The sequence below is a fragment of the Ascaphus truei genome, chromosome 7 (assembly GCF_040206685.1).
Source record: "Ascaphus truei isolate aAscTru1 chromosome 7, aAscTru1.hap1, whole genome shotgun sequence".
Taxonomy (NCBI): domain Eukaryota; kingdom Metazoa; phylum Chordata; class Amphibia; order Anura; family Ascaphidae; genus Ascaphus; species Ascaphus truei.
This window is the reverse complement of record NC_134489.1, coordinates 30,104,485-30,127,190: the sequence shown is the minus strand read 5'-3', so window position 1 is coordinate 30,127,190 and position 22,706 is coordinate 30,104,485. Positions and strand designations below refer to the sequence as shown.

At 43.8% G+C, this 22,706-nt stretch overlaps 1 protein-coding gene across 6 annotated transcripts in view; it reads left to right on the top strand.

Annotated features, from left to right (window-relative positions):
• The window catches only part of LOC142498888 (vomeronasal type-2 receptor 26-like), a 48,818-nt gene extending 26,365 nt beyond the window's left edge, over nucleotides 1-22,453 (top strand). For 5 of the 6 annotated variants that reach the window (XM_075607515.1, XM_075607512.1, XM_075607513.1 and 2 more), the window contains 2 exons: nucleotides 9,653-9,776; nucleotides 21,306-22,453. In XM_075607515.1, the coding sequence (XP_075463630.1) occupies nucleotides 9,653-9,776; nucleotides 21,306-22,204 (1,023 nt within the window). In that variant the 3' untranslated portion in view covers nucleotides 22,205-22,453. The remainder of the gene's footprint in view (nucleotides 1-9,652; nucleotides 9,777-21,305) is intronic. The other variant, XM_075607511.1, reaches the window with a different exon arrangement.
• Nucleotides 22,454-22,706: the final 253 nt, after the last annotated feature.

Below are 22,706 nucleotides of genomic sequence, written 5' to 3'. Positions count from 1 at the left end.
GTCGCAGCGTTCTTGAAAAAGAACGCTGCGACGTTCGAAATGCATTGGATGGGTCTTTTGCCACATTAAAGTGCCCTTTTAATCATTTTTTTGTCCTGGTTTCTTCCTGCTCCGTTTGTGCTGGTGCGCTTTTTGGTCTCCCTTTTCCCTGTATTGCATTGAGTAGCTGCACAGCCTGCCTGCCTGCCCTACCAGGATGTGAGTATTTGCATATTTTTCAGGGGAACCTGCCGATGAGACAGATGGTGAGTGGGTTGCACCACACACCACCTATCTTCAGGAGGATACTACCCATTATATGACACAATAGGTACTATATCAATTGTTAGTACCCTGGTACAGTGGTCTGGCTTATTATCATTTTGAGATATACCTGCATTTGAGCGCTTCAGCTATTTTCCATATTGCAAGTCAATATTCAACCTGCCAATCTAAAAGCCAAGCCATTACAATAAAAAAATGCCAATCTACCCAAGAATTGGCACAGAGGTACACCAATGTCATATGGGCATGAATTGCCACTATTCCAATCAATATACCACCTGCCAAATTAAAAAAACAAGCATAAAACTAAAACCACATTCAATTTCCTTTAAAACAAAAAAATCCAATAAACCAATTGATTGGCACAGTGGCCCACCTATGCGCTGTGGGCGTGGTCTGTCACTCGGGAAGCAGGGTGTCCCCGGACCTCAAACCACTGCGGTTCTGCTCCAGAGACCCCTAACCCCTTGCACATCTACTGTACACTAGTAAAAAGACAAATGTAAGCAATGTTAAAATTCATTACCATAGCGGCTATCCGCTAGTGTAATGAAGCTGCTTTAATGTAATTGTTAATAATAGTGTGTGGGAGCAGGGGGTCTCCTGAGCTGAACCACTTTGATTTCAGCCTCGAGGACCCTCTGCTTCCCGACTTACAGGCCCTGGTATGTGGCATCGGATGCCAGTGTCGCCGCCATTTTTAAAGGGTCCACGTGACATAACTCGGTGATTAAAAATATCTTGTCCTGTTACTCGGGAAGAAGGTCCCTGAGGCGGAAATCAAAGCGGTTCAGCTCAGGAGACCCCCTGCTCCCGCACACTATTATTAACAATTGCATTTAAGCAGCTTCATTACCTTAACGGCTAACCGCTAAGGCAATGAAAGGGTTGAACACCTGTGCCCAGAATATTGTGGGTAGCGGGGGTGGGTGAAGGTGGTATTTGGCCCTTGGTGAGTGTTTAGGCCTTGCGGGGGGTTTGCGGGTGGACTTAACCCCTTCATTTCCTTAGCGGTTAATATCGCTACGGTAATGAAGGGTTAAACCCCTCCCGCTACCAACTCGCAAGGCCTAAACACCCATCCTTGGGCTACTACCTCCTTCACCCACCCCCGCTACCCAAAATAAAACCAATACACACAACAGCCCCACTAAACACATTGCAATATCTAATACACCACCCACCCTCTGTTCCCCCCCTTTATTTATTATTTAACACACACGATTAATACCCCAGGCAAGTGGGGGTCTCCCCAGTGGTCATGATGAGTGTTCGCAGGTCCCACAGTACACCCCTGGATGTGCCCACGGCTGTCTGGGGGCCTCCAGGTGCTACCTGTGGTTCCCCGCGGGCCCCATTGGGGTCTACTGTGGTCCTCATGAGTGTCTGGGGGTCTCCGGGTTGTCCCCAGCCTTGGCCAGCCCAGCCTTAATCTGTTGGCCCTGGGGTGGTTCCAACGGGGTCTGTGGGTCCTCAGGTGGTCTCCATGTGTCACCCCTGCCCTGCGGTTCCAATCCTGTATGTAAAAAATAAAACATGACCTACATTTCAATAAATACACCCCCCCCCCCCCCCACAAAATACATACAGTACAGTAATGGGCAAAAGGGCTATTATCCAGATATGGATAATAGATTATTTGCCCATTATTAAACACAACATTAGCCAGAATAAATAAAGTGAATAAATACCCCTACTTACCCCTGGCAATATGAAGGGCATCCTCATCAGCTTACTGCAGGTCCCTGTCCTCCGTTGGCAGAAAATACATAGCAAAAATATATTCTAATTTCCCCTAGTCCCTTAATCACCTCTGCTAATACTCACCCAGGAGGCCTAACCACCCTCCCCAGGCAACTACCTCCTCCCTTCACCCATTCATTGGTACAGTGTGTAAATAATGCCCATATAATATGGGCATCCTTTACCAATATACCAAGAAATGGGGAAGTATTAAAAGAGCAGACACAAATAAAATTACATAGCCAAATCAAACAGCACATTAAAAATCAAACACACCACATAGCAAAATAAAATACAGCACATAGCCAATTAAATAGATAACAAATGTCAATCAAACAATTGCATGGCACAGTGAGTACATAATGCCCATAGTATGGGCATCATTTAACACAATGCAGTCAATGGTCAATCTCCAAGAAACAATTACAAACAAGATCCAATGCCATCAAAAAAATCAGAAAATAAAAACAAATCAAGAAGTAAACACAAGTTACCAACAATCAATTAATCCAATCCAAAATAAATTCCACAATTAAAACACCAAAACCAAACCATTATGAAATAAATTAAAGCTCAAAGTAACCACCATCAGCCAAAATCTAACTACAAAAAAAGCCACTATTACAAAGCAAGCACAACCCCTTGAATAAACTAATGAAAACACCATTCAAAAATACATATTACTAAATAAAATTAAAAATTACATTGCACAAACATTCTTAAACCCTCAAGCAAAATACATTTTAAATGGTCTACTACAGCCAATCAAATTGGGGATGTAGTTCCCACAATCTGATTGGCTCAAGTACCATGTGACATTGTCCATCTTGCTTTTGATGACGTCATGTTAAGGGGAAAGGAAGCACAGCCATTCTGATTAGCTGGCTTCATTTCTTTTACATGACATCACCAAAAAAAAAAAAAAAAAGCACATGGTTTTCACTGACCAATCAGGCCCGTGGGAACCATTTGCAGAAAATGTGACGTCATACAGTAGGCCTATAAAAGCCTATGTCACCTCCATTTTACACCAAGAAGCTGAGACGGAGATAACTCCAGGATAATATCACCAGCAGCTGTGGTATGCGGACGGACACCCCTGCATGCTGCTATGCGGACCGACACCCCTGCATGCCGCCACGCGGCTTGAAGCATCGAGAGATGGCTCTGACAACTACTACCACTGTATGAGGCGAGACAGCCATGCGGAGAACGCTCTAATAGTGGTTCCTACTTACAGGCACAAGTCCTCAGGACGGATCGAGAGTAGGATTCCAATTTTAAACATTTCTTGGAGGAGTTGATTCTATTAGGATTTTTTGGGGGTCACAACCAATGAACTCATATCCAAGCTTTTTTAGCTTTTTGCAGCATTTTGGTGTATTTCACATTGTTAATAAATTTGCATTCAATAAGAGCTTTTTATATGCCTATAGTGTACTGGTAATATTTGTTTAATCTAATAATAGGTTTCAGTTATACTCATAGTATTATCAAAGGTAATGTCCTTTTCTTGTCATTCACATGATTCCAATATTGGGTGAGACTGCAACAAGGAACTTTGGAACACTAGCAATTTGGCGTATTTCATCCAAAATCTTCAAAGGGTTTGATTGGCTATTCAAGTCTGTCTAAGTGTTTATTGGTGCCATATAGGTCATTTGTGTGACGTTCGTGAGGATTTGGCATGGGATTAAAGGGGTTACACCCCAATTGGCCACCCTCTAACCTCACCAGGGAGACAAGGGGTTAACTGGGCTGAGGTCCAGAAATGGGCTTTAACCCCTGTTATGACATGAAATGTGTTTTCCCTTGTTCCCCTGTTCCATTGTAATATCTGGTTTAATCAGTGTCTGCATCACACATACACTAGGGTTGCTGCGGGAGGGAAAGGGTTAATGTTAAAATAGTGATTATAGCCCGTTGTTCCCTTTTTCCCGCCTTTTCATGCTCCATTTTTCAGCCATCTAAATGTATATTCCCCTGTTCCCCCATGTTTTATTGTTATATCAGTGTCTGCAACACACACACTGGGGCTTAAGGGGTTAATATTATATGCATTACTGAATAACAGGAGCCGTTCCCTGAAAAATGGTAATTTGGGAACGGAGTGAGCCAGCACCCTGATTCTTGGTGGGAAGCCTCAGGGTAACCCCCCAAGGACACACATATTAAAAATATAACTTTGTCATAAGGGAAACATATATTTTTGATAACGTGCCTTTCTGTTGCAGTTTATATACAGGCAGGATGCTAGGGTCTCTGCCTGCCCTTTGTAATGCATGAGGAACAAATGTTATGCATACTAGACCAAATGTTTTTGACACCTTTGAGCTGGGTCAATTGCCTATGCAAGCAGGACAGCTTGCTAGAATTTACATAGCCCTGATCAAAGGCTAATTACCTAATTGTTTATGCGGGACCCAGGAACTGTGTGGGTTGTGAGCGTTAAAACTCACACTTACAAACCAAGGTATCCCCCCCCCCGCAGGGGTCTCTGCTTCAAAGGATTTATTGATGGGGCAAGGGTGGGGCTACCCAAGGAGAAAATCAGAATGAGTGACCTTATTAAATATAAGAATATTATGAGATGTCTTGGCCGAACATGCTAAGAGTTACATATGTGTATTCGTGAGCCCAAACCCCCCCTGGTGAGTCTAAACACTTCATATCTAACAGCTACTAAGAGCCAGATATTAATATCTCCCTTAAGTTTAATATTACACTGTAATGTTTAGTCTCTGTGGGAGCGGCAGGCGTGACGGAAGGTATTAAAATTTCTCGCATGCCAGTAAGTACTACTTAACTGAAGTTATGAAGGTATTTTACAGTATATATGGAATTTTGGTTCTATTAAGCAGGAAGAACAGCCTGCTGGAATTTACAAAAGCCTGGTGATCAAAGACTAAATTGCCTAATTGTTTATGCTTGGCCCAGGGACCAAAGGAACTGACCAGTTTAAGTGTGAGATTTCACACTAAACACTGGAAGTCCAAAATCAGCTTCAAAGAGCTCAAAAGGACTTTTGCTAGATGGCTCGGTGCCGTGAATGGAAGAGAAGGGTTAAAAGGATATATAAGCCAGAGTCACCCCTCACTCATTATCTTCATGCAAAGTCTTCATGTATTGTCTTCTGATATCATCTGAATTGCTACCTGACTGCTGAGAGAAATGCTATGTAATGTCTTGGGATGATTGCTGTATGAACTGCCAGTCCAGCTGGGACTGTTTCATCATTTCCCATCTTTAAGTAAGTGTCCATATTTTGCCTGTTATTTGTACATTTTTGTGTGTTCACCTTTATCAAGGAATAAACTATATTTTATCATATCTAAGTCTTGTCCCAGTTCAGACCCAGGTATATATATATTTATATATATTTTGTGTAAATTACAGCCTGTCAAAAGCTATCGTCACAATTTGCATATTCAGATCTTTTCTGGTTTGGAGAAGCCAGGTTGACTGGTTAGGCAGCCATTGTACTTCAAGGACATTAGACTCATTCAGTTATTATATTTTGGTATATTGTTTGTTGTACTTTACTAGCGCTTGTTCACTAATTTTTCTCTATATGGCGATGTACAGTAATGTGTTTTTTATTTGTCTGTTATGATTTATATTTGGCTATGTGCTGTGTTTTAATTGGGCCAGATTTTTTAATCCTTCCCCATTTCTTGATATATTGGTCAATCCTGCACATATTATATGGGTATGATGTACCAATGAATGGGTGAAAGGTGGGTATTTATTTTATTTATTTATAAAATATTTTACCAGGAAGTTATACATTGAGAGTTACCTCTCGTTTTCAAGTATGTCCTGGGCATAGAGTTAAGACAAATAATACATGGTTACATAAGTGAACAGGGTATACATTATATACAAGTTATTGCATGCACAGTTAAAGAAAATATATATTATAGGCGTATGTAACAGTTACAGACCAGATTAAAATGTGAAACAGCCTTAGATTTGAAAGAACTTAAACTGGTGGTGAATGTGGGAGTCTCCGGTAGGTTGTTCCAGTTTTGTGGTGCACGGTAAGAGGAGAAGCGGTCAGATACTTTGAGCTTTGGGACCATGAACAGTCTTTTGGAGTCAGATCTCAGATGATAAGTGCTGCATGTGGTAGGGGTGAGGAGCTTGTTCAGATAGATGGGTAGCTTGCCCAGAAAGTATCTGAAGGCAAGACAGGAAAGGTGAACTTTGCATCTAGACTCAAGTGATGATCAATCTTGTTCTTTGAGCATTTCGCAGTGATGTGTGTGGTAGTTGCATTCTAGAACAAAACGGCATATTGAATTGTAGAAGGTGTCAAGTTTGCTAAGGTGGGTTTGGGGTGCCGAGCCATATACTATATCTCCATAGTCGATAATTGGCATTAGCATCTCCTGTACAATACGCTTTCTGACCAGCAGACTTAGGGAGGATTTGTTTCTGTAAAGTACACCTAGTTTGGCACAGGTTTTGGATGTTAGGGTATCAATCTGCATCCTGAATGTAAAGTGGGAGTCATAGTGGGTCTGGGGTAGGGGGTGGTTAGGCCTCCCGGGTGGGTAGCGGGGCAGGGTGGGTTAACCACTTAATTACTATAGCGGTTATTAACCTCTAAGGTGATTAAGTGTCTAGGGGCCATTCAATTGTATTTATTATGTATTCTTGCTAACATCAGAGGGCAGGCACCTGCAGTAAGATGATGAGCATGCCCATCATAATGCCAGGGGTAAGTAGAACTGTATTTATTTACTTTATGCTGGCTAACCTGTGGGAACCACCGAGACACCTGTGAACAACCCGAGGGCCCCCAGATCCCCATCTGAATAACCCGAGGACCCCCGAATGCCACGGGTACCACCTGAGGACACGGGGACACCTGCGGGGAAGAACCGGGGGCCACACAGCTGTGGGGGCCTAACGGACCCGCAGGGACCACCCGAGGGCCCCAGACACCCATGGGAATCATCCGAGGGCCCCAAATCCCCCGGGGGATGACCTGGGAACCCCCAGATGCCCATGGGTACCACCTGAGGACCCCATTGTGGCCCGCAGACACACGTGGGTATCACCTGGAGGCCCAGAAAGCATGGTGAGGACCACCCAGAGGCCCCCAGATGCCCATGGGCACACACTGGGGTGCACATAGGGGCCTACGGACACCCGTTGGGACCACCGGGGACCCCCGCTAGACTGGGGTATTAATCCTGTGTGTAAAATAATAAATAATGGTGTTATGGGGGGGCACTTTGTTTATGATGGTTTATTACATATTGTAATGGTTTATTGGGGGCCTAGTAGGTGGGTATTGGGGCTGTTGTGAGTATTTGATTTTATTGTGGGTGAAGGTGTATTAGCCCCAAGGATGGGTGTTTAGGCCTACAGGGTAGGTAGCGGGAGGGGTTAACCCCATTAATTACCGTAGTGGTATTAACCGCTATGGTAATGAAGGGTTAACCCCTCCCGCTACCCACCCGGTAGGCCTAAACACCCATCCTTGGGCTAATACACCTTCACCCACCCCTGCTACCCACAATAAAATAAAATAAATAAAATAAAATACTCGCAACAGCCTGTGACGGTGAGGGGGTACCCAGGCCAATAATAAAGGTATTATGCCCGGCTAGGTGCCCCTGAGCCATATTGGGGAATTGTAAAGTGCCAGCTCTGCAACCCAATGATGGCAGAAACACTGCAAATGTAATGAGAATGTATGTGTGTCTTACTATTCCGGGAGTGTCCGGCAATGGAGATATCCCTGCTTCAGCACAGACCAGAATAGTAAGACCGGGCAAGGGAGTGAATCACATTCACGTTCCCTGGTATATGCCCCAGGTTCAGAACATCTCCCACCAGGTATAGGGTGGCGAGAGTAATGTCATTTCTGGTTTAAAGTGTATAAATGGAACAGTGTTTCATGTGAAGGAAAAAATGTTTTTAAAGTCCGGCACTTGGCCACATTGAAAGCGGCTTTGTGCTAACTTTGGCTAGGAAGCTGAGATTTGCTTTGAGCGCCGGTCAGGTAAAACCTTGAAAAGTCATATAGCGTAACTAAGGTGTGAAATGGGGAGGTGTAACCAAAGTACCCCCATCTTAGTGTAAAGTCCAGGCAAGTTAGCAAATGGTGACTCGCCCAGACTGAGTGTAACCAGGTAAGCCGGTTGGGTCTCATATATACGAAGCGTCAAAGATGCGAGGCTCGCACATGCCCTTAGCAGAATGAGAAGCCACCTCTGCCAGGTTTGCTAAGTATTGGCAGCCCCGGGATAGGTGGGGAAAATTATTCCCATGGAGTGCTTGGCCGCACAGGTTAAGTAGAGGAGTTTTAACCCTATAAGAATCCGTGCAGCCCATCAGGAACCAGATTCATCTAAGCTTCATTTTCAAACTTTGTAACATCTTAACAAGATTTAAGAGTTTGTAAGAACTAAGGTTCCAAGATCCAATACTACAGTCGCAGAACGAATGAAGCAACTACGACGGAGTAACAGTGGTTGCCAGCGGTGCCACTGACCAAAGACTGTTTCAGGTCTGTTTGTGAGCAACTCCCGCTCCTTGGAAATTGCTCCTAGAGACATTTGTTTCCAAGATTTCGTTTTGGGAAGTTTTTTCGTTTGCCCTGTCCCAGTAAGTGTATTTTGAGTGTAATTGTGTAACATAGTGTGTATGTCATTTGTAGAAATAAATTACAATTTATTTTATCTCTTCGCTTTGCTCAATCAAAGGATCCATGTATAAATGTGTTAAAAGTGCTGGTCTCCCGTGACAGCCATCATATGGTTGCAGAGCTGGCACTTTACAATTCCCCAATATGGCTCAGGGGCACCCAGCCGGGCATAATACCTTTATTATTGGCCTGGGTACCACTCACAGTCACAGGCTGTTGTGAGTATTTTATTTTATTGTGGGTAGTGGGGGTGGGTGACAGTGTATTAGCCACAATGATGGTTGTTTAAGCCTACCGCGTGGGTAGCGGGAGGGGTTAACCCCTTCTTTACTATAGTTATATTAATCGCTAAGGTAATATAGGAGTTAAGTCCCCCCGCAACACCCCCACAAGGCCTATACATCCACCAAGGGCCAAATATCACCTTCATCTATCCCCGCTACCTACAATAAACCTGGCACGGGGGTTTTACCCCTTCATTGCCTTAATAATAGTGGTAAGCCACTAAGGTAATGAAGTTGCCCGTAAATGCATTTTTCCTGCATCTGATTCATGCCAGGGGTCTCCAGTGCTGGTATTAATGGGTATCAACTCAAGAGACCCCCGGCATCAAGCCGATGCAGGAGGAAGGCCTGATGTTTTCTAAGTGTGTCTCGCCGCTCATCCACCGCTTCTCCCCACCTTCCTACCAACTTTGTGTGGTGGGATGATTGGGAGAGAAAATCGCAATTCTAGAGCGGCGACAAAATGGCTACAAGAAAAGCTGGCGATGAGCGGCGAAAAAATGGCTAATCGGCAAGCTGTTGCAGGTTATATTTATTTCAGGAAAAAAAGCCCGCAATTTTTGCTCTTATCGCCAGCTTACTGAATAGCAGTAGGCAGTTTTTGCGAGAAGCTGGCGATATGTGGCTTATCGCTGCATACTGCATGAGGCCCTTAGTGTACTAGTGCAAACTGATGAGGCTTCTCCTGTTTGTCGCACAGACCCCACGCTCTGTCTGCAGTGAAATCTGCCTTCCTGGATACAGAAAGTCATCACGGATAGGACAGCCGTCCTGCTGCTATGACTGTATTCCCTGCCCAGAGGGAGAGTTTTCCAATCAAACAGGTAAGAGAAACATTCAGCTTACGCTATGTCCCCCATATTAATAACTATAATATTCAATGTTCTTTTTGCTGTCAAAGTGTTGTACTGTATACCGTATGGTAGGATAGAGAATGTTCAATAATTAATACCCACTTCCTCAGGATACAAATGCAGACTTACTGTCCTCGGCATCACAGAAGAACAAGCAAAAGTGTGTGGCGCAGGGGACAGTGTCTGCTGTGATAGAGCTGCAGAGGCTGTGTGGGTGACCGCGCGTGGGCAGCGGCACTGAAGACAGCAATTCTTTCTACATCTGTACAAACTTTCAATCCCATTACCCGTATAGAGTAGTGAATTCATGAGATGTCTAAAAGGTTACATTTTTGTAAATTTAAAAACAAATACTGTAATATTCCTAAGTAAATACACATACAGTACCTACAAGTTATCTGTGAAAATAAATGTTTGTAAATAATGTCAATTGAAAGCTGGTTATGTTTCTGTTCCCTTACCGGCTGCTTTATTGTAATCTTACTGCCTCTTAAAACCCAACGAACATTTCATTGTTTTTATTACAGGTTTGGAACAGGGATCCTCCAGAGCTGAATCGCACTATTTTCAGTTCTGTGGATCCGCAGGTTCCCAAGATACTTACTAGTGAAGTTACTGGTATTATTTCCTGGTTTTAAAAGGGAATTTAGACAGGGCAGTCTTAACGTTTGGGCACGCTGGGCAGTTGCCCGGGGGCCCGACAGCATAGGGGGGCCCCAGGCGCCCAGCCCATTCATACCCACCAATGCTCTCCCCCCGCCCGACACCCCGGCTCGCTCTTAGGCCCGGGCCATAAAGGTGTGGGGAGAGCGGAGGCGCGCTAACGCTGAGGCTCGCCTGCTTCAGTCAGCGGGATTGCACGGACTTGCAGGCGAGCCAGAGTTCGCGAAGGGAGCCGGGGGGAGGTGGTTGGAGGCGGCGCAGTGACGTCGCTGGGCCAATCGCCCGTGATGCACTGACGTCAATGTCATGGCGCCGACGTCACAGCACCGTGACGTTGACGCTGCTGTGCTGTGATTGGAGGTTTTCAGCCGACAGCACGCTGAAAAACAGCTTGGCGCTCGGTTGAAACCTCCAACTCGTCAGCACGCCTGTGGACGCTCGCGTGAGCCCCCTCTCAAGGCATCCTCATTGAGGATGCAGGGGCTCAGCGTGGAGCGTCCGCACGCCTCAGCACGGCCTGTCCGTTTATGGACTCGGCCTAAGGGTTGCCAGGTGTCCGGTATTTGCTTCCCCTGTCCGGTAAAGTATGAGAGATAATACCGGACATGGGATAGAGCAAGGCTGCTGTTGCTAGGCGGCTGGGCAGCTTCTGATTGGTTGCTGCTGTGTAATTCAGTCAATCGGAAGGTGGCAGGAGACTGGGGGGTGGGGCCAAAGAGCGTAGGAAAAGCATGCAGCAGAGAGGTGAGGCTGTGTGTGTGTGTGTGTGTCTCAGTGTTCTGCCTGTGTGTGCGTGTCTCAGTGTGTCTATCTTTGTCTGTCGTGGGTGTGTGTTTGAGTGTGTGTGTGTATGTGTATGTGTGTGTATGTGTGTGTGTATGTATATATATATATATATATATATATATATTATATATATATATATATTATACATATATATATATATATATATATATATATATATGTGCAGTGTTCGACAAACCTATACATTTGCTCGCCCCGGGTGAGTGGATTTAACATCGTGGCAAGCTCCTATTGGCCCAAGCAGCACACGTGTGGTACTAGGTGGCGAGTAGATTTTTTTGTTCGGCGAGTAGATTTTTTGGTGATTTGTCGACCATTGTATATGTGTGTAAAAGAGAAAAAAACACAAAAGCGCACCAAGATGAGAGATGTAATTTGTATTACCAAAAATAAAAATAGTAATAACTTACATATAAAATTTCTTTAATGATCCCCGATTCTGACGTTTATCACAGGAGTAGGGCATCACATAGGGATTAAATGGGCAGTCTCAGTCCTGGGAGATCAGTCCCGCGCGCTGGGGCTGTCTCCATTATGTCTCCTATCCTCCACGTGTAGTAGCGTGGTGAGGAGTGTAGCGCGCATGCGCAGGAACCGGAGCCCTCTATAGGTGTCCTTAGGATGCCTGTCCGTTTTTGATAACGTAGAAACGATCGGGAATGGGCAAAAACGATACACTTGAATGTGTACTGGTGGTGAATAATGAAACCGCCAGCCACAATAGTCGCGACGCGTTTCGTTTACCAAAGTAAACTTCTTCAGGCAATATACACTCCTCACCACGCTACTACACGTGGAGGATAGGAGACATAACGGAGACAGCCCCAGCGCGCGGGACTGATCTCCCAGGACTGAGACTGCCTATTTAATCCCTATGTGATGCCCTACTCCTGTGATAAACGTCAGAATCGGGGACCATTAAAGAAATTTTATATGTAAGTTATTACTATTTTTATTTTTGGTAATACAAATTACATCTCTCATCTTGGTGCGCTTTTGTGTTTTTTTCTCTTTTACTGACATTGGTATCGCCGTCGGAGTCTTCCGGTGGAAGCCACATTTGGAGGTGGGGGAGACACCTCAAAACACGAGAGCAGCAAAAGAACAGAGAGGGATCAACATTCCAGGTTTAAAGAGCCAGAGCGCGGACTGAACTTTTCATCACTGTATATGTGTATATATATATATATATATATATATATATATATATATATATATATATATATATATATATATATATATATATATATATATATATATATATATATATATATATGTATATATATATATATATATATAGTAATATTTACAGATGCTTTACTGTGGAGGGTTTTTGTCACTTTTTTTACCCACCATAACCTTAATAATTGTGGTGATATAGATATAGATAGATAGAAACCCTGTCTTCCCACAAAAGGCACAAACGCAGCAACACTCAGATATAGCAAAAAGACATGTATTAGCAGTGACAAAACAGCACACTATAATCCCAATGTTTCGGTCCTGGCAGAACCTTCCTCATAAGTTGCTACCAGACAATGACACCCAGAGAACATATACCCCATAGTTCACCATGTGAGGACAATTAGAGGCAGCTAATTGTACAATCCTGGAGCTCCACGAGTGCAATCAGTGTATGAGGTAGCACGGCAGCCATCTTGGAAATCAGGAGACAGAGCAATGTATGCTATCGCACATGTGCAGATGAGTACAGGCTCCCCCGGTGGACAAAAAAAATCCTAGCATCCAATGTTGCTAGGAAACGCATGTGTGGTGTTATAAAGTCCTGGGAAGTCGGCTCAAAGTAAAGTTGCGCATGTGCAAGGCTCTGTGACAGCACCAGAACGTCACGCCGATCTGGTACCCCATTCAGTGTCAATTGCATCAGCATGGCAGCTCCCTGTTGCAATTTTTGGAATACCTGAACTCTATTCCGTCAAATATAAGATTTACCCTCAACTACAGCAATGAGCAGATCATCTTTCTTGACACTGTTGTTTACAAGGGACCTACCCGGCTGCTGACGAAGATTCATCATAAAGCAATGGGCAGAAATACCCTACTTCTGGCCAGTAGTCACCACCCTGTAGCTCTGACGAAGGGGTTGCCGTATTCTCAATTTCTTAGGGTCTTGAGGATCACCAGTAGGAGTGACGAGTGTGAGGAAGCGCTACAGTGTATGACACACAGGTTCCTTGCAAGAGGTTATAACCACAAAGAGGTCAAAGAGGCCTTAGCCAAGGCAAGAAGGTTTTCCCGTGATCAACTCCTCAAACCAACCATCCAAACCAGCACTTCAGATCGTTTTGGGATTAATACCACTTTTAGTACTTCATCATGTACTATTCGTAGAAGTATCATGAAACACTGACACATCTTGGAAAACGACAATAGGATTTGGAAAACCTTCACCAAACCACCATTATTCTGTTACCGCAGGGGCCGAAACATAGGTGACCTATTGACACAGGCAGATCCGCTATCCAAGTATGCCAGCCCTACGAATTGGCTCTCCAAAACTCCCGGTGTACACAAATGTCATGGCTGTATAAACTGTCAACACATGATATTGGGGAAAAGCTTTGTCCATCCAAACAGTGGAAAAGCCATTAAAATAAACGATTACATGAACTGTGAGAGTAAATTCGTTGTATACATCATCCGGTGTCCATGTGACCTGTATTATATTGGTAAAACCACACGTATGTAGAAGGAGCGTATGAGCTTGCACCGCTCCTCCATTAGGAAGGCATTACTTGACAGTACGAATAATGAGGATCTCAAACTGCAACCGGTAGCGAGACATTTTAAAGATCACAAGCATAGCTTGGCAACGCTACGATGTATGCCCATCATGCAAGCACATGCAGGCCCTCGTGGAGGAGACAGGGGCAAATTGCTGTTACAACTTGAAACTCGCATGATTTTTGAACAGAACACAATTGCTCCGTGAGGACTAAATGAAGATTTCAAATTAGGATGTTTTTTGTGATTGCATCTTTTGAATTTTTGTTCTGTGTCTTTTTCTCTTCATTAATGCATAGATGCTCATAATTAGGTTTCCATTGCCGGGACTTTGCATTATTGTTCCCCAATGGTGCAGTACTGAATATTAATATTTAACCAGTATGCCATTTACAATTGCCTAATTTATATGCATGTTTTTGCTCTACCTCCTCCTTTCCCTTGTTATCCCCCCCTCCCTCCCCTTGCCCTCCCTCCCCTTGCCATCTAAACAGTCACCCTCAGCTCTGGAAATTGTTTTTATTCCCCTTATGTGTTGATTCACTTGTTCCTTCACTGTCATTTTCTTTAGGGAGCTGTCACGCTGATGTAGTTGACACTGAATGGGGTACCAGATCGGCGTGACATTCTGGTGCTGTCACAGAGCCTTGCACATGCGCAACTTTACTTTGAGCTGGCTTCCCAGGACTTTGACGCCACACATGCGTTTCATAGCAACATTGGACGCTAGGATTTTTTTGTCCACTGGGGGAGCCTGTACTCATCTGCACATGTGCGATAGCATACATTGCTCTGTCTCCTGATTTCCAAGATGGCCGCCGTGCTACCTCATACACTGATTGCACTCGTGGAGCTTCAGGATTGTACAATTAGCTGCCTCTAATTGTCCTCACATGGTGAACTATGGGGTATATATGTTCTCTGGGTGTCATTGTCTGGTAGCACTCCCCTGAGGAAGGTCCTGCCAGGAACGAAACATTGGGTTTATAGTGTGCGGTTTTGTCACTGCTAATACATGTCTTTTTGCTATATCTGAGTGTTGCTACTTTTGTGCCTTCTCTTATGGGAAGACAGGGTTTCTATATTGATTTCTATGGAGCATGCACCTTGACTTTACATTTGTTGCTTGGAGTGCTGGCTGCTGCTTTTTGTTATATATATATATATATATATATATATATACGCGCACGGTCCTCGTTTTACGACGTTTCCTTTTACGACGAACTGCTTATCCGACGTTAGTCAATGCATCCCTATGGCCCGTTTTACAACTCCCGATTGGCTTATCCGACGCTCTTACGACACTAAAAAAAATTGCTACAATTGCCCAATCAGAAGGCTGCAGGTTAGGGAAATCATTCTGAACAGTCTGTGTGAAGGTTTAGTGGTGTATTTTAGGCCCTAACCATGGCTGATAAAAGCAAAAAGCAAAGTGCTGTTACTCCAAAAAGGAATAGAAAATCTATTACTTTGGAGACCAAACAAAACATAATAAAGCGCTCTGAAAAAGGAGAGACGAACACTGAAATTGGACGTGTCTTGGATATACCTTGCACAACTATTGTGACAATAATCAAAGACAAGGCAAAAATCTTGGAACAGATCAAGGGCTCAGCACCTATGCAAGGTACAACAATAAGGCAACGTGTTGGGCATATTGCTGAGGTAGAAAAACTCCTCATCATATGGCTGTAAGATCAATCCCAGCGTCATGTGCCTATTATTTTAGCCTTAATTCAGGCCAAGGCTTTGAGTCTTTATGAGGACATTAAGCACCAGCATGGAGAAGGGTCCACCGAGGAAACATTCATTGCAAGTAAGGGCTGGTTTATGCAGTTTAAAGAGAGGGCAAACTTGCGTAACATTAAAGTGACCGGTGAAGCTGCTAGTGCTGATGAGGAGGCAGCTAAAACCTTCCCTGTTACATTGGCCAAAATTATAAAGGACGGTGGCTATTGCTCACGTCAAGTGTTCAATGTTGATGAGACTGGGCTCTACTGGAAGAAAATGCTCAGTAGAAGCTACATTGCAAAAGAAGAAAAATCTATGCCTGGGTTTAAAGTTGCAAAGGACAGGCTGACTCTTCTGCTTGGATCAAATGCTGCAGGTGATTTCAAGCTAAAACCTTTGCATGTTTATCATGCAGAAAACCCTAGGGCATTCAAGGGTTATGCAAAGAGCACACTTCCAGTGATTTGGAAGTCCAACCGTAAGGCATGGGTAACAGGGAGCCTTTTTGAGGACTGGTTCCAGCATCAATTTATTCCAGCTGTGCAATTATATTGCATAAACCAGAACCTTGATTTTAAAGCATTGCTGCTCCTTGACAATGCTCCTGCCATCCTGTGTACCTGGATGACCATCATCCAAACGTCATGATGGTGTTCATGCCCCCCAAAACCACCTCATTGATACAGCCGATGGACCAGGGGGTTATCGCTTCCTTCAAGGCGTACTAACTTAGGCGAACATTGCCCAGGCCATCAGAGCAACTGATGTGGAAGGAGGTCCAACCTTAAAAGAATTTGGCGTAATTTGTGCCCTGATTTTGTGTCTGATGTCCAAGGCCTTACAGAGACTGTTGCAGAGGTTACAGAAACTATTGTGCAAATGGCCAGAGATCTCAACTTGGAGGTGGAAACCGAGGATATTGAGGAGTTGCTCGCCTCACATTCTAACGAGTTGAGCAATGAAGACCTGATGCAATTAGAAGAGCAAAAAATTGCTGGAGGAGGCCCACCAATCTGCTGATGTGGCACAGCCACAGCACGTAAATCATTGTCAACCAAAATGTTGGCTGCGGCATTCAAGCACATTGATAGCGCACTGGCCATATTTGAGGACAATGACCCGAACATTGAACGGAGTTCAACAGTCAGTCGTGGGGTGTCTAACCAAATCAGCTGCTATAGAGAGATCTACACAAAAGGAAAGGATCTGTCCAGACTTCAATGAAGAGATTCTTCAAGAGGCCGAAACCTTCAAGTCCACCTACATCACCTCCAAAAAGTCCGTTGTCTATTGAAGACCCCCCCCCCCCAATCATCTTCCTCCAATAATTGATGAGTTTTTTTTGGTCATGTACATTACTGTTCAGAATACAGTATAATTTTATTTTTATAGTTTTATTTTACAGTTCTGGAATCAATAAATATAATGTTTCCATCATAATCTATGTGCGTGCTGCATATCTTATTGCTTAAATAAAATATTTTGTGTATTTTAGCATTAAAAAAGCCTTCAGGAACGGAACGTTTGATTTAAACAGTGTTCCTATGGGAAAACAGGTTTCGCTTTACGACGCTTCGCTATCTGCCGCCATTTTGAGTAACTCATTGCGTCGGATAACCGAGGACCGCCTGTATATGTGTGTGTGTGTGTGTGTCTATTTATGTCTGTCTGTCTGTCTGTCTGGTGACAGACAGTACATACAGTACTGGCAACTTTGTTTAATTGCTCACTTTACTAAACTAACAGTCTTCCCATTTTCAAGATCTATTAAAAATAACCACCATTGTAAATTCTCAGAAAGGCTCCAAAACTCAGCTCTCATCACAGCAGCATTGCAATCTCTGCAGCACTCTTACTTACTGATCATCCCCAAGAAGGCAGAGCAGGTTACTTATTCAATGGCATGATTTAATATGCAATTTAAAGCTGGGTTTTGAAGTCTAAATTTGAAAGCTACTGTACTGATAATGACAGGGAGGGGGGAGGGGGTGAGAGGATGAAGGGATGGGGGTGATAGGATGAATGGGGTGGGAGGGTGAGAGGACAAGGGGGGGAGAGAGAGAGGATGAGGAGGGGTGCAACAGTCTTGGAATTTGTGGGAGGAGCAGTAAGATCAGTATTGCTCGCCATGTACATTATGAGTGCCGGTCAGTTATTTATAAATGATCTGACCATTACGTCATTTGTTCTAAATTTCACTCCAAGCATGCACCAATTTGCACTATTTCATAATCTATTTCCTAAAACAATCCTCGGAACGGTGCTGCCTCCCAAGACACCTCCCCAGATTTGTTACTAAATAGAATATAAATTGGTGCAAATTGGTGAATACTTGGAGTGAAATTTAGAATAAATTACATAAGTCAGGTCAATTATAAATAACATTCTTCCCCACCAACGATTCTTGAGTGCATCGCACCTTTCACCATTGTGTCCAGTATTTTTGGACATGCCACCTGGCAACCCAACTCGCTCTCTCCCCACCCGGCGCCATGGCTCCGCTCGCTCTCCCCTGCCCCGGAACCCCAGCTCCGCTCGCTCTCCCCCCGTCTGGCACCCCGGCTCCGCTCGCTCTCCGCCCGCTCGGCACCCCAGCTCGCGTCACAATCACTCGCAGCCTAGCAGTGCAGCACTTCCGGTGCCTGCTGCTGCTAGTGAGTGCGTGGGAGGCTGGGAGCGACAGTGTAGGCAGGGCCCCGTGCACTGCTTTGCCCGGGGGCTCCTAATGTTAAGATGGCCCTGAATTTAGATCCATCCAATAGGAAGCCAGTATGATGGTAGTGGTAGCTGGTCTCACATAATAAAGTTGAAGCCGGCTAGCTACCGCTAAACTGTGTGTTTTTGACCACCTACCCACGCTTTCATGGTGGACACATTTTGCATGTTTTGACCCCTTGTGGAAAATAGCCTCAGAACTGGGAGTTAGGGAATGGGGTTATTAATGTATATATATTGGGTGGAAGGGGATAGGTACCGGGAAATGTATATAATGTAAAGCACTTTTATTCCTGGTACCACTGTATTTTTCTCCAGCCAGCAGGCTTGCATGGTGGATTGTATGTCTGCATTTCTATGTAGGAACACTCGGTGATTGAATGAATTGAGGCACCCACAGAGAAATGCTGGATTGAGACAAAGGCTGGGAGCGGCAAGGTGTTTAGATATTTGTTGAGCGGGAAAAGGCTATGTATCAGGTCGGGGATGGGTTCTCAGTGGGGAGAGCCTTTGTTCCTCGTAGACACTGAAGCGCCTACACAGCGGGAGGTATAGGGCTGGCCAGGGGAAGCCATTGCGGAGACAGAGGTCGTAGGCACGGTTCCCATTGTCCAGTTCGAAATTTCCTGCTCGCCAGCAGCCCTGTCATCACAGAGTGGTCTTCAGCACCTTAACATACCCCCTCCTCTGACAGGTAAAGCCAGGCGAGCCCCAGGCTGGGGATTGGCTGCACTATCTCAATCCGTGCTCTGGTTGGTCGTTGACTCCTTCTCCATGTAAAAGATGGCAAACTTCTTGAGCTCCACCCCCTGCCCGGGAGCTGCAGCAGTTGCGCACCCCCTCTGCAAAGACTCGGCATCAAAAGATGTCACGGGTCATGTGCCACCACGTCACGTGACCACGCCGTTTCATTTGACACACGTTATCATGGCGATGCGTTGCCGAAGACACAACAGAGTACAGGTAAGTGAGTTACAGAGGCCTCCCACCTCCCCGGCATTTAATTTAAATGCCTTGGGGAAAAGCGCGAGGCCTCTGTAACCGCCTACCCCCAGTTTGCGCACCGCTGATGTAAGGAGTACTGCTGATCAGAGTACCAGAACATCCTGTGAGTTTGACGGTGATACCACTGGTGGGATATTCAAAGTTGCTATAGCCAAAATAGCACTTTGTGATACCAGGACGAGTATTAGACAGGGTAAGCCTACCTGAAGCAGGCCCCTGCACCTAGTCGAGGATAGAGTCTACTCCCCAGGCCCCCAGTTGGTATTGTATCTTGTTATTGTGTATTTTGTTATGTTTGCTAGTTTGCCATAATAAATTCCATTTATTAAACAACTCTGTCCCATCTAGTGATAATGATCCTGGTGGTTTCGGTCTAAAAAGTACTGGTCTCCCGTGACAAGCACAACCAATGATGTTGCAGCTTCCTTTTGGCCTGAGATTTAGCGGTTATTTTGATTTCTCTCAGGGAGGTTTAACCCGGTAATCTCAGATATCATGGGGTCTCCAAAGATGAAAATAGTGGTGTTTAACTCAGGAGGGATAGAGAAAACGAGCGAAAAATACTGTGAATATAACAATACTTATTGTCCAAGTGGTGTAGATGGGTTTCCTGGATGGGTGCCGCAGAGGTGTTTTGTGAGTTCGTTCAGAAACCACTTGTAGTACAGTTGAGGTGAATAGGTCCAATGCACACTCACATCCAGGTGAAGATATAAAGGAGGAGAGAAAAGAAGAGAACCACAAATAGTGTAATACTGTAACGCAAACCGATAAAGGAATGGTATTACAGTCACATTTTGTGGAATTCAAACAGGCATTTCGGTTATCAAATTAAGCAAATAGGGTGAAGGTTCTCGGGTACCAGGATACTTCCAATGATGTGTGGATTCTTAGATAACAGGATACTCCCGATATCTAGTGGAGAAAGAGACACACAAATAGTGTAATACTGTATAATGCACATGCACGATAAGTAGAATATAGTATATACACTTGCATTCTTACGAATGGTAAAGCGCTTCTCGGTTGTGAAGTAACCAACTTCCAGGTAGACCTGTGGACCACAGGATATTCCCAGCAGGGGAAAGAAGAGAACGAAGGAAAAAAGTCAAAAACTTTATAGAGTAAAATAAATGGAGAACTAACAATGCTGCAAGCTAAGACAGCCAGAACAGGGGTCAAGAAGGCTAATAACCCACTCTCAGCATACCCAGTGATGGCCATACACAGGGGGATAACATATATAGAGGGTCAAAATTTCAGACAGCTCTCCCAGTCTCTCTCTAATAGCAAACAAGCATAAGTAAAGTTCAAATGTCTATCCCAGCGCGTTTCGTCCATAAGACTTCTTCATGGGGCCCACCGGTTTACCCCTTGAGGAGTAAAACACAAGCAGGAGAACCTAATTGTTTAACTACCCATTCCTGCTTGAAGTTAGAGATAGAAAAGGAGAACTAAATCAAAATCTTAGAATTACAGAAAAAAACAGACAATACTGTAAATGTAATATGGATCGCAGATAACACAACTGTACGCCATTCCTGGGTTAGAGGAGTATAACTAGTAATGTAACTGCATATAGATAAATATGCTGTATAATCATGCTATACACAACACACTTTATGGATTAAAGTCACAATACTTTCAGATTTATACATAATGAGCAGATAATCTTATAAGTATTCATAGGCATATGTGTCTTGCTAAATCTATGTTTTCATATTTGGTGGGAATGTCTCTTCAGTCAGTTATTATGCTGTACAATGTGTTAAATAATGTTGTGAATTTGTACTGAATACACTTTTCACTAAAGGAATTTTGCTTTTCCATTTTTAGATATGAGTACCTGTCTCAAGTGCCCAGCAACTCAGTGGTCAAATAGTAACCGAGACAATTGCATCGATAAATTATTTCTTTATTTGTCCTATGAAGATCCCCTGGGTACATCTCTGGCTTTGATATCTGTTCTGTTCTTTCTTCTCACCACTTTAGTTATGGGCATATTCATCAAATACCAAAACACTCCCATTGTGAAAGCCAACAACAGATACCTCAGCTACATTCTGCTTCTCTCTCTCAAGATGTGCTTTCTCTGTAACCTGATATTCATTGGTCATCCCCTCCAAGTGACCTGTATTCTGCGACAAACAGTGTTTGGAGTCACCTTCTCCATTTCTGTCTCTTCCATTCTAGCCAAAACTGTGACTGTAATCATTGCCTTCAATGTCACCAAGCCAGGCAGCAAGTTCAGGAGCTGGATGGGATCTATAGTGTCTAACTCTATCGTCCTCTTCTGTTCTCTGATTCAAGTTCTAATATGTGCAGTTTGGCTGGGAAGCTCCCCCCCTTTCCCATACTATAACATGGAAGATGAGATTGGGAAGATATTACTTACATGTAATGAAGGGTCACTGATTGGATTCTATTGTGTACTCGGATACATGGGATTTCTGGCCTTTATCAGTTTCATTGTTGCTTTCTTAGCCAGAAACTTGCCTGATAGTTTTAATGAAGCCAAGTTTATCACATTCAGCATGTTGGTGTTCTGCAGTGTCTGGATCTCCTTCATCCCAGCCTATATGAGCAGCAAGGGCAGATACATAGTAGCTGTAGAGATATTTGCCATCCTGGCTTCCAGTGCTGGGTTACTGGGCTGTATATTTATTCCTAAATGTTACATTATACTTCTCAGGCCTGAAAGGAATACTAGAGCCTATCTAACCCAGAAAAAGTAGGCTGACAGGAGAACCATTACTGCCATTAATAGATTCCTGAATATATTGAAATGCAGAATATAGTCTCTTCTGTTCTAAATAATAACTTATGGACTTTGGTTTCCATCACATAATGTTTAACATGTCTATGTACTGTACAGTAGAGGAACATGCGATTAAATGCTTTTACTTTCCTCTTAATGTTCAACCCTCACTTCTGTTATATATTATACTAAGAACCAAATAATAAAATAATGTTATGTTGCAAAAGTCTTCCTATTAAGTACATAAGCCTTTCCCCCAAAAGATCAATGATTACCACAGTCTTAAAAATAATCAACATTATTTTTTATGGATACATTTCTCCAGATCAGATAAAATATACATGTTATCACAGATGTCATGCTGCTTTTGTTTCTTCAGGGGGTGACTGGAACCGTTATTATATTAGACAAAACCTGAGTAAAGCAGAGAAAAGATAGATAGTCAGCAGTGTTGAAAAAATAAATGAGCTTAGTAACAG